The sequence below is a fragment of the Medicago truncatula genome, chromosome 7 (genome assembly GCF_003473485.1).
Source record: "Medicago truncatula cultivar Jemalong A17 chromosome 7, MtrunA17r5.0-ANR, whole genome shotgun sequence".
NCBI lineage: Eukaryota > Viridiplantae > Streptophyta > Magnoliopsida > Fabales > Fabaceae > Medicago > Medicago truncatula.
The window spans coordinates 9388345-9401050 of record NC_053048.1 but is presented as its reverse complement, the minus strand read 5'-3'; the positions used below and the strand labels follow the sequence as shown (position 1 = coordinate 9401050).

At 37.9% G+C, this 12706-nt stretch overlaps 1 protein-coding gene across 1 annotated transcript; it reads left to right on the top strand.

Annotated features, from left to right (window-relative positions):
* Positions 1-5684: 5684 nt before the first annotated feature.
* LOC112416561 (uncharacterized) lies at positions 5685-10991 on the top strand. The gene is made up of 2 exons (XM_024770793.1): positions 5685-9167; positions 9249-10991. Exons 1-2 carry the CDS (start codon positions 5685-5687, stop codon positions 10989-10991), a joined length of 5226 nt encoding a protein of 1741 aa, XP_024626561.1.
* Positions 10992-12706: the final 1715 nt, after the last annotated feature.

The window sequence follows — 12706 nt, the reverse complement described above, 5'->3', positions numbered from 1 at the left end:
TACATCCGTTGGGACCCGATGTGAAAAGTCGATTCCAACCGATGTGGAATGTCATTTCTGTAGTAGTGATTATGGAATAAATGCTAAAATTATTAATTAATAATGATCTACTAATATTTGCACTTAAGTCTTTTCACAAATGTAGACAAGAAAGAAAGTCTTTTACAAGTGCATGTATTTACTCAATGAAAGAATGCCAAAGCATTAACTTCAAAATCTCAAAGAAGATATAGAAATAATATTTTTCAAATCAAAAGAGTATTGATTGAAGATTTAACAAGCTGATGAGAATAATGATTAATTGATTCATCCTCATCATCGCATGGTTTTCAACAAAGTCTTAAAGATTCAAGGAATACGGAGTTAATAGTTGAAAGATACACAAGATTACTCTTAAAAGTCATGTGACAAAACACTTAATGAGTTTTGTTACATACTTTGAGTGTTTAATAGATATGAAGATTCAAGAATGATCTTCAAACAGTTTCTAAAATAGTTTAAGGAAAAGGTATAAAAGTTTCATTTAAGAGAATGATTGATTGTACCTTCATGACTACATGCACGTATAAACTTAAACATCTCAAAGATATTCAACGGATAAGAAACAGAGTGTGCAATCACCAAGATGAATTATGAGAAGTATTGTAGCATCGACAAAATAATTCAAAGTTAATTGACCAAGAAAATATTGTCATCTCATATAGAAGAGAACATAATTACTCTTATGAAAGAATATTCTGAAGATGAAGATGTTTATTACACCTGAATTTATTCTCATTATTTCATAAAAATGGTTGAAATCAACTTTGAAAAGAAACTAATTTGTGAATAAATTATTCATTCAGTCATTCATTAATGATATTGATCGGAGAATTATCAAATAAAAAATTCTTGATCATATGCATGGAGATTCTATCAAAATGGACTTAGGATGATCCAATAATTGTTCATCATTATTCAAGTTATAGCTTGGAAGAATAGAAATCAAACAAATCAATTTTGACTTTGAGAAAGATTTCTCATATCCTTAATAGAACATTTTGGACATACAAAGAGAAGGAACATCCTCATCAAAACAAAGGAGCAAAATGACAAGCATGAAGTTTATGTTATATTCTAGATTTGAATCATTAAGATCAAAACAAATACATTCTTTTTGTATCACCATAAGAAGACATAAAGAAGTTATGTCACAGTGATATAAATGAAAGGTATCAAATATATCACACAATGCCTTTGCATTAAAAGGAATATTCAACAATAAAAGGTTGAATGATTTCGATCCTTGCAAAGAAAAGGAAAAGGAACCATATCAAGTAACATTATGCAAAATCGTTCTCGTAATCTAACGAGAGTGTTTTCGTCATAATACAAAGGAGTAAAAAGATCATTAAAATGCAAAGCATCAAACACATCAAGGAATTATTGCACATGGGCCATGTAATCAAAAGTGAACAAGATTTGTAAAAAGGTCTTCATGTATTTCGACTCATCAAGGAAAGAAATAAAAGATTCATCAAAGTGTTATCTCAAATAAATGATCCTTGTGATAAAATCATATGACATCAAGATGAGATCAATATGTCTTATCAAATGGATGGAAAATTTCATAGCACTTTGACAACTCATGGCAGCTTGCAAAAACGTGTTTATTCTTTACTCAAGTTGGATAGTACATAAAGAAATTTCTGGGCAGCAACGAGAACGTTCTGGATGAATAAATAAACATGCTTTCTCTCCAAGCAACAAGGTGAAGCGTTTTTCACATTGAAAAACGTTTTCAACAACACTTTTCAGAGTTTATCTTCATGGCACATGAGGTTTCTATAAATAAGGGAAGATGCAAAGGTTTACGACAAGAGTTTGAAAATAAAAAACATTCGTGAAATCATCACTGCACATAAAATCTTCACAAATAACAAACTCCAAGCTCTCTCATTATATATTTGGATCATAATCATTTAAGTTTGTTCATTAGAATCTCAAACATGAGTTGAGACACATCCTTTCCAAAACCATCTTATCATACAAATAGTATTTATTTCTCAAGTCTATTCGTTACAATATTTTGATAAAGAATTATTAATATATCTAGAATGTTCTGGTCCTATTAAATTTACTTGCTTAATATATATATCCAGAACATTCTGGTCCATAATTAAATTATTAATATTACACTATATTTATGTTCATAATTAACCATATAAATCTTATCCAAAACACTTTGGTCCTTTATTAATCATTTGCTAAATATTTATTAATATCTTATCCAGAACATTCTGGTCCTTGTTAAATTAATTGTCTAACCTCTATCAAGAGTTTTTTGAGTATACAAGTTTTGTAAGTTGCATGACTAAATTTTAAAAGGGTCACAATTCAAATTTTCCCTTTCCTATGACTATTTCTTCCACTTCATCACTTAAATTCAAATGGCGAATTCTTGGAACACTGCGTTTGTTTGTGAATTGAAAAATTCTTAGCAGTCCCACATTTCTGATGGTCGGATATGGAAAGTGTACCAAATCATTTACCAAGTAATAAAGTGATAAGTAGAGTATCATATCCACATGGATTGTTGTTTCGTCCAAACAATTCGCATTACTTATTTTGGTAAGTTTGACAATATAAAAGATAAAAGGGTTAGGATTTGCAATTTTCATCTGTTTGCAATAGAACAAGTTTACCTGTTTTTGGTTGCAGAAAAATAAGCAGCAGTTAGGATTCTTTAAATCCCCTCTGTTTATATTGTTGGATATTAAATAACAGTAATATCGCGTTTATTTATCTTAGGTAGACTATACAAGAGATGAGGTCGTTCGGACGTTTCTAACCTAGTCGGTCGTCAAGTTGCACATGTTGATCGCACAATGATCCTTACATGCGGGGTCGTACTCTCCCAGTTGATTATAGGTCTATCCCTCCGATGGCTAATTGCACCTGCTGATCGCACGGTGATCCTTACGTGCGGGGTCTTGCTAATTCAAAGTTACTTGAAACATAAACTTAAATTGGCGTTCCAGTTTTTCCCAACGCAATGAAGGTTAATGTTCCATTAGTTCAACCCATTTATGAATCTTATGACACTCATAGCACACCCTCTCTATGCTCTTAGTAGTTCTACAAACGGGTAGCCCTATCTCTTCTACCTTACCGAAGGTTTTGAGAGAATGGTTCGATCTAGGTTTATTCCCCGAAGACGCTTGTTTCCTTAATTACTAACTAGTTACATCCTAGGTTCAGCAGATTTACTACTCAGTCTTAGTAATCTCACCTCCTAAGTACTATTACTAGGTCAACTCTCTTTCGGTATCTTTCGCTAGTTACTAACCAATTACTTCCTAGACAGATAGTTACTAGTATAATGCTATAAATATCAAGATATAAACAACAAGATAGTAATAACAATGTTAGGCCCTGTCACAACCTAAGTATCTAATATAGGGTTACACTCCTTTGAAACAAATGACTAAATCAGGAACTTAATAGCGAGCAAACAATAAATAAAATAAACGACATTATATTAAATAAATATCCAACAAAAATAAACAGAGGTTCATCTTAGAACTCTAACCTAAAAAGATTTAGTTACACATGGTAACTAAAAATAAATTACTAAAGATAAAAACATACCCTAGAAAATCAAGGAGAAGATAGAAACTCTCTTGAAGCTCCAAAGTTGCCTTCCTCTTGAACTGTCACAGTTCTGAACGAGAATTTCTGAATGAGGAAGGCTAGAATTTATAGTGAGAGAATCTAACTGGTTTGGGATAAAAATGTGGGATTTACCACAAAAACACACAAAATTACACATGCGCCCTCGACATTTAAAATGCCCAATGCACATCTAGTGTATTTTTTTAAGATGCCCCAGGTGCATGGCATGCTTAAGCCATGCCCAAGGCGTATGGCATGTGCCCAAGGCGCATGGCATATACCATGCCCAAGGCGCATCTATTGTATTACTTCAAAATCCCCTAAAATTGCTATGTTTCGGGAAAATTAGAATTACAGACTCAAATATAGAAAACATTACAAAAGTCCTGAAATCATAGGCAGTTGTTCTAATACTCCTCCTTTTTGCTGCTAAAACCTACTGAAAATGATTGAAAAAGATGCTAAGAATAACGTAAGATGACATCAATTTCTTAGTTTATACACATTGGTTAGTTTCCAACATTATATAAGGAGTGTTCACGACTCTTTCCAAAGTTCACCAAAGCTTTAGAAATTTCCTAGCTTTCTCTTTTCTCTCTTCTGCTCGACGTACTTCTAAGCCACTTCTCTCCTTTCTTTTATGTCCCTGTTGTAATTTTTTCTCTTCGGAGAAATTTTGTCCCTTCAGTTCAGGAGTGGTCATAGTACCATTGACCCTTCGGTTAAGGAGTGGTTCTAGTGTCATATTAGAGTGTGCCCTAGTACCATATTAGAGTGGTCATATTATCCTACTAGAGTGATCATAATACTATATTATAGTGATCTTAACACTATATTTCAGGTTGTATTTCTAAAACGGACTCTACAGTGTAGTAGGACTCCGATAAGTTTTAGTTGTGCTGTTTTATCATATGGATGTCTTGATTGATAGTCTGTTTTCAAAATTTTAGACACTACCACAAAACGTCATAAAGACATCTAACTAGTCTACGACTCATCTTAGTAATATCTTCGGTAACTGAAAAAAAAAAAATTTAATTGCTTCTTAAATATTGTTTCAACATGAATTATCTTAAAAAATTAATTGCTTCTTAAAGATAAAATAAAACTTTGTATAAATTAACTCATATAAATTGAAAACGTCACGATTCAAACTTAAAACCTTAACCGATAATGTCCCCCTCTTCGATGCACTTGGCTCTTCAGTCATCCTAAAAAGCCTATTGAGTACTTCTTTGTCGTCAACATGGTCATCTAATGGATGGGAACTTCTCAAACTCATCGTCAATGCCACCATGACCACATGGACCAGTGATCCTGATATACTCAAGCAATATCAGACAAGATAGAATGATGGAGAGGATTTCTCTCACTCAATTTCTATTTTTTAGGCAATAGTAATTGGAATTTTTTCCTTAAAAAACTTAGGGCATCCGAGTCGGCTTGAATGTTTGGGGCATTTTAGCCTCCAAGCATGTGAGCTGGAGTCAAGTTTTAGGAAATGTTAACTAGTATTTCAGGGCATTAGCTAAGAAATTATAAAGGAAAATTTTATTCTTAATATCTAACTGTAGCAAGCATTTTTATTTTTTTTACGGATAAAAAGTAGTGTTTATAGATAAAAATTTAAGGAATTATGGATAAATTTTTTATCTTTGAACACTACTTTTGTTTATACATAAAAATTTTGTTTATAAAAAAAAGTTGATAGCAACTTAAGGGTACAAGTAAGCAAAAGAATCAGCACCAAGCCTATTTGGACCAAAGACTATATCCTCAAATAAATCCTTAGTATTATAATAAAGTTTCATTGTAAGGCCCATGGCCCAAGTCTGTATTAGGTCATAGTGTCTAAACCTACCTATATAAGGTGAATTGTCTCTACTGTTATGGGGGAATGAATTTGCCGTTTTATTATTATCTTTCTCTTTGTTTTGTTTTGTTTTTTCTTTCAATCATTAGCATAGCTTTGAATTCTGAACTGATTCCCAGACGTAAATCTATCATTGGTGCTTTCATTGCTGCACTCCATGCCTCCCAAACCCACAAATCCAACTTCTAAGGATCTTGAGGATGCTATCCAAGCTACTCATCAACTTATGGAGCAATCCCTCAACGCCACCCATTCACACTTCACGGAGCAGCTGGGCATAATGAATACCAAGCTAGATAATCAACAACAACTTCTGGACTCTCGCGATTTCAACTTCCAGAAGCTGCTCGACGAGAGGCACGAGGCCCTCACATCGTTGATTACAGCGGCCTTACACTCCCGACCACCTCCATCTGATCCGCCACCATTACGTCTTGCCGGCAACAATACTTCCCTCACCTTAAACCAACCCACCACACTCCCAATTTCACCTATAAGTCCCTTTTCCTCACAACCACTCCCAACTATAACTTTCACCCCTCCTCCTTCTCCAACACCAATTCAACTCACCACAAACTTGCCACAATTTACCCCTTTTCACAGTACCATAACAAACCCTATGTTTACTTCTCCAACCACCCCCATCCCAGTTGCTATACCTACTATACAAACCCAACCACCGCTACCCCCACCAATCATACACACATCACCGTTTCGGCACACACCCGTATATACACCTCAACCATCCGTCAACAATGCTATACCTTTTGGTACCTTCCAACCCCAACCTCAATCATTTAATCAAAATATCCAAAGCCCATATGCGACACACCCAACACCAAACCAATTTTCCCACACCTTTCGTACGCCAAAGATTGAACTCTCAGTTTTTGATGGCTCCGAACCACTAGAGTGGTTGTTCCAAGCGGAACAATTTTTCTCTTTTTACAATATTCCAAGTGAAAACAGGCTATCTCTTGCTTCCTTTTACATGAAGGGTGATGCCCTCAGTTGGTTCAAATGGATGCACCAAAATCATCAACTTTTTGATTGGACCTCTTTTTCAAAAACCCTAGAACTCAGGTTTGGTCCATCCACATATGAGAACCACCAAGCCCAACTCTTCAAGCTGCGTCAATATGGCTCGGTTACCGATTACCAAACTCAATTTGAAAAGTTAGGTAATCGCGTTATCGGTCTCCCACCGGAAGCACTCCTAAACTGTTTTATCTCGGGACTCATACCAGAAATCCGTCACGAACTAGCTGTCCAAAAGCCGTATACCATCACCCAAGCCATAGGCTTAGCCAAACTCATCGAAGCCAAAATAAAAGACTCCAAAGTCCGACCCAATCGCCAATACACGCCCCAACACACAACAAACACACCCCTACTACCTTCAAGCATCCGTGTTCCAACTCCTACTCACACCGACACACGACTTACCCCGCCGCCTCAAACAGCTACACCCACTCCCCCACAAAACACCAAGCTGCCAATTCGACGCTTGTCCGCAGCCCAAATGCAAGAAAGGCGAGCCCAAGGCCTTTGTTACAATTGTGACGAGAAGTATATTGCGGGTCACCGCTGCGCCACCGGCAAATACCTCCTGCTCATCATCGACCCGGATGAGGAACCCACTGAGCTACCAGACAGCATTGATCCAGATGACGACACTGTCGCCACGTATTTCTACCTCTCTCTACAAGCAGTAACAGGACAACCTTCACCCCGCACCCTCAAGTTCAAAGGATCCATCTACGGCCTTCCTGTCTCTGTGCTCATTGATACCGGGAGTACTCACAACATCATGCAACCACGTATTGCACACCACCTTCAAATTCCCCACAACTCCATCCCAAGGTTCTCCGTTATGGTTGGAAATGGATCACGCATCCACTGTTCCGGGTTCTGCCCTCAAGTACCCATCAACCTTCAACACAACTTCTTTCATATTCCCTTCTACCTTATACCAATTGAAGGAGCAGATGTAGTGCTTGGTATGGAATGGCTGCAAACACTTGGTCCTATTGCTGCGGATTTCGCTGTGCCTTCCATATCCTTTGTACACAACAACAACACCATTACACTTCAAAATGACCTCTCAACACAACCTTCACCTTCTACCTTCCACCACATCTGCCACCTTGTTCATACCAACTCCATCGCCTCCATGCACCTCCTTACTTATACACCCATTCCACATAAAGAGACCACCAATCAACCACAACAGCTGACAGACACAATTCCTCCAGATATACAACAATTGCTCAACACATATCCGACTGTGTTTCAAAAACCTCATGGCCTCCCTCCACCACGACATCATGACCACCACATACCCCTTCAACCCAACACGGCCCCAATCAATGTCAAGCCTTACCGTTACCCACATTCTCAAAAAGAAGCCATGACCACAATCATCCATGATATGCTCAAAGATGGCATAATCATTCCTAGCAACAGTCCCTACTCCTCTCCGGTTCTCTTAGTCCGCAAAAAAGATGGCACATGGCGTTTTTGTGTCGACTATAGAGCCTTAAATGCAGTCACGGTTCGCGACCGTTTCCCCATACCAACGATTGATGAACTTTTGGACGAATTGGGATCAGCAACGGTTTTCACTAAGATGGACTTACGTTCGGGATATCATCAAATTCGAGTTATGCCTAATGATACTCACAAAACAGCTTTTCGCACTTTTGACGGTCATTATGAGTTCTTGGTTATGCCTTTTGGTTTATCCAATGCTCCATCTACTTTTCAATCCGCTATGAATGATTTATTCCGCCCCTTTTTGCGTAAATTTATTTTAGTATTTTTTGATGACATTCTTATTTTTAGCAACTCACATTCTGACCATGTTCAGCACCTTAAATTAGTTCTGCAATTATTACATGACAGTAAATTCTTTGCAAAGCTATCTAAATGTATTTTTGCAGTCCCTCAGGTTGATTATCTTGGTCATGTGATCTCAGCTGCTGGTGTCCAGCCGGACCCAGAAAAGATTGAGGCTATTCTCAGCTGGCCGGTGCCAAAATCTCTCACAGCGCTCCGCGGGTTTCTAGGTCTCACAGGATTCTATCGGCGGTTTGTGCGTAACTATGCCACTATCGCCGCTCCACTCACGGATTTATTAAAAATTACAAAGTATACATGGAATTTACAAGCAAATGATGCATTTACAACACTCAAGAAAGCAATGACGTCCACGCCGGTTTTGATTCTGCCTGATTTCTCCAAACCGTTCATGCTGGAAACGGATGCATCAGCAGTAGCTATAGGCGCAGTGCTATCCCAAGATGGGCATCCTTTAGCTTTTTTCAGCAGAAAAATGTGCAACCGTATGCAGCAGGCTTCGGTTTACGTCCGGGAGCTCTTTGCCATCACCGAAGCGGTAAAAAAATGGCGTCAATACCTGATTGGGAGACATTTTCACATTTTTACTGATCAGAAAAGTCTCAAGGAGCTGCTAATTCAAACTATTCAAACCCCAGAACAACAAAAATGGGCAGCAAAACTTCAAGGATTTAGCTTTGATATTCACTACAAGCCGGGCAAAACTAACCTTGTGGCTGACGCTCTTAGTAGGCAGTTTATTGATGACTCCAGCTCTGTCCTTATGGCTGTGTCATCTACGGTTCCTACGCTCCTGCAAGAGCTACGCACTTTCTACCTGAACAATCAAGAAGGAAAATAATTATGCACCAAATTACTTCAGCATGATCAGCCCACCTCTCATTATACTTTCAAAGACGGACTCTTGTTGTTTAAAGGCAGAATATACATCCCTGACTTACCAGAATGGAGACAAACATTGTTGTCTGAATTTCATGCTACTCCTACCGCAGGACACTCAGGCGCACACCCAACATACTCAAGGCTGGCAGCCTCTTTTCTCTGGCCTGGTGCGCACAAATCTGTCAAGGAATGGGTCCAAAGGTGCTCAGTTTGTCAACACAACAAGTACCTTCCTACAAAAAAACAAGGCATGTTACAACCTCTAGATGTCCCAGCACAAGTATGGGAGGATCTATCCATGGATTTTATCACACACTTACCAAACTCATTCGGTCATACAGCCATATGGGTTGTTTGTGACAGATTATCCAAGTACGTGCACTTTATAGCTCTACCCACCAAGTTCACAGCAAAGGATCTAGCCCTGCGATTCTCCTCTGAAATCTGCCGCCTTCACGGTGTTCCCAACTCCATCGTCTCGGACAGAGACCCACTCTTTCTTAGCAAATTTTGGCAAGAACTCTTCAGAGTGCAGGGGACAACTTTAAGGTTTAGTTCAGCCTACCACCCGGAAACGGACGGTCAGACTGAGGTTGTTAACAGAAGTCTGGAGACGTATCTGCGTTGCTTCGCCAGTGACCATCCGCGTCAATGGTTCAAGTTCATCCACCTTGCTGAATATTGGTACAACACCTCTTTCCATTCATCGATTCAGATGTCTCCTTTCCAGGCTTTATATGGGCGCGGTCCTCCAACCATCATCAACTATGTTAAAGGACACACCACCATTCCGGATCTAGATGACTCCCTAGAACAAAGACAACAACTCTTGAAAACACTCAAGGAGAACTTAAAGCGAAGCAGAGAGAAAATGAAGCATCAAGCAAACAGGAAGCGCAGAAACTGTACCTTTGAACCTGGTGATCTCGTCCTTTTAAGGCTCCAACCATACCGCCAACAAACAGTGAACAGACGCGTCTCTCCGAAGCTATCAAAACGTTTCTATGGACCGTTTGCAGTTCTTCGCCGTATAGGCGCGGTTGCCTATGAACTGGATCTTCCAAAAACCTCAAGAATCCACCCCATTATTCATGTCTCCCAACTCAGAAGATACCATGGACAGAATCCAACAACCCATTTTTCACCCATACCTGCAGAGTTAGAACAAAGCATTATTCTAGACCCCCCATCGGATAGCAAGGCAGAAGAACAACCAGACACTCAGGGAAGTCTCATCAAACCAGAGACTGAGAAGGAAGAAGAAGACTCGGAAACGGAAGAACTCTCTCCCAACCTCCATCAAACCCCTTTGAACAAAACCTTAAGTGGTATGACTAAAACAATGGACAAGTCTTCCACTTTACTCAATCCCCACGACCAACCTAAGCCACATGACTCCGGACTCCACTCCCAAGGTCAATCTCTACCGTTGGATGCAACGGTCATCTCCAAAAAGACACCTTTGCAATCAGCTGTAAAGCCTTTCAATGGTGCTTGTCCCAAAACTATTCCTGAACCGTTGGATGTTCCTGCCAACCTTATCAATGCACCAGACCCCACCATTGCCAAGACAAGTATACCCTCCCTCTCACAATCATTCACCCCAAACCTTGAGGTCAAGGTTTCATCTGCACCGGATAGCAATGATAGCAACTTAAGGGTACAAGTAAGCAAAAGAATCAGCACCAAGCCTATTTGGACCAAAGACTATATCCTCAAATAAATCCTTAGTATTATAATAAAGTTTCATTGTAAGGCCCATGGCCCAAGTCTGTACTAGGTCATAGTGTCTAAACCTACCTATATAAGGTGAATTGTCTCTACTGTTATGGGGGAATGAATTTGCCGTTTTATTATTATCTTTCTCTTTGTTTTGTTTTGTTTTTTCTTTCAATCATTAGCATAGCTTTGAATTCTGAACTGATTCCCAGACGTAAATCTATCAAAAGTAGTGTTCATATATATAAATTTCAAACTCCTGTGTAAAAGTAGTGTTCATAGATAAAAAATTTGTAGCCAGCATTTTTTATTTTATTTGAGGCGGCCAGCAACTTACGAGCTTCAATTTTTTTTAAGCTATCTTTTTATAAAACTTTAATTTCTTTCATCGTTGTTTTATTTTATGTTTTTAATAAAATATTATGGTTGTTTTATGGTTCTTACATAGATTAAATTTCACAAACAAGAATATTTTAAGTTGAAGTATTTTTTCTCTAAAAAAAAAAGTTGAAGTATTTTTTGATTAGATATAATTTTAGGTAGGGGTTTATTAGTCAATTCATAAAATTAGCTTTTTTCTCTCTTCTCTTTCTCTTAAATCAAACAATACGTAAAATCTATCATATTTCTCATATCTTTCTCTCTCACATATTTTTCTCTTCACAACTTCTCTTGAGAACCAAACACATCCAATGTTCCAGCTTTTCAAATTATTTTTTCATCATTTTAATTTATAAAATATTGTCAATAAAAGAAAGAGGAGATAATGGAAACGTACGGTACCCATTCTTGGATACGTTGCCACCTTTTACCATCAACTTTGTTTCAAAAATTAGTAGTTTAACCGACAATTGTTACCACAATTACAAAAGCCACGACCAATATTGGTGCTCTTGCGTTACTTGCTTCATGTTGAACATCTTTCATAACGAAAAAGCTTTCAAACTTAGCTTGTTCAAGTCATTTGAAGACTTCTGAGAATCCTCTTTACATGCAGAGTGCAGCATAACTTTTCTTTAGAACTTGAAGTCCAGACATAGGAGTTTGAAACCTTGAATACTGGTTTCAATATCTTCATCTTTCTTCATCTTGAAAAGAAGGGGGACTACATGTTTAGCGTAGGCTTTTTTGGCCTATTAGTGTAGTGTTTTGGCTGATGCTAAAATCAGTTTTATTTAGCAGTGTTAAAAAACATGGATTAGATAAATAGTGAAATTCTTTTAGGAAGGTGAATTACATATGCAAAATTAAAAGAGTAGAGCTTAGCTCCATTTAGACAAGCACTCTAATTAACCTAAATAAGCACAAGTAAACAGGCGGTTGTGTAAAAGAGTCCTCTACCTATTGCAAGAGGATTTGCTTCTTGGAAGGAAGCGAATCCCTCCAAGAAGCAAATTGTCGTACATGAAGGATTGCATCTGTTCAAATGCTAGAGGATTCACCATTGACAAAGACCATGTCATCCATCGTACATATGCTTCTTTTATTTTCAAAACTCGGTTTCTTCCATTTGTGAGATTGATATTAATGCCAGAACCAGAGAAGCCAGCAATCATGGCCGCAATATGGACTTACGAGAAATATCAACAAAGACAATAACAGACACAACAGAATCGCCATATAGAATCTCTTATAGATCTGCTTCATACTATGAAAACCATCTTGTATAAAACAATTACATCAAATTAATGAACCATTGTCTTTTCCATTCAAGTAAAT

Excerpts from the sequence above, each read along its gene's own strand:
- LOC112416561 (XM_024770793.1), top strand. The coding sequence starts at position 5,685 with ATGCCTCCCAAACCCACAAATCCAACTTCTAAGGATCTTGAGGATGCT. Across the intron at positions 9,168-9,248 it reads TTATGGCTGTGTCATCTACG|CATGATCAGCCCACCTCTCA; the intron begins GTTCCTACGCTC and ends AAATTACTTCAG.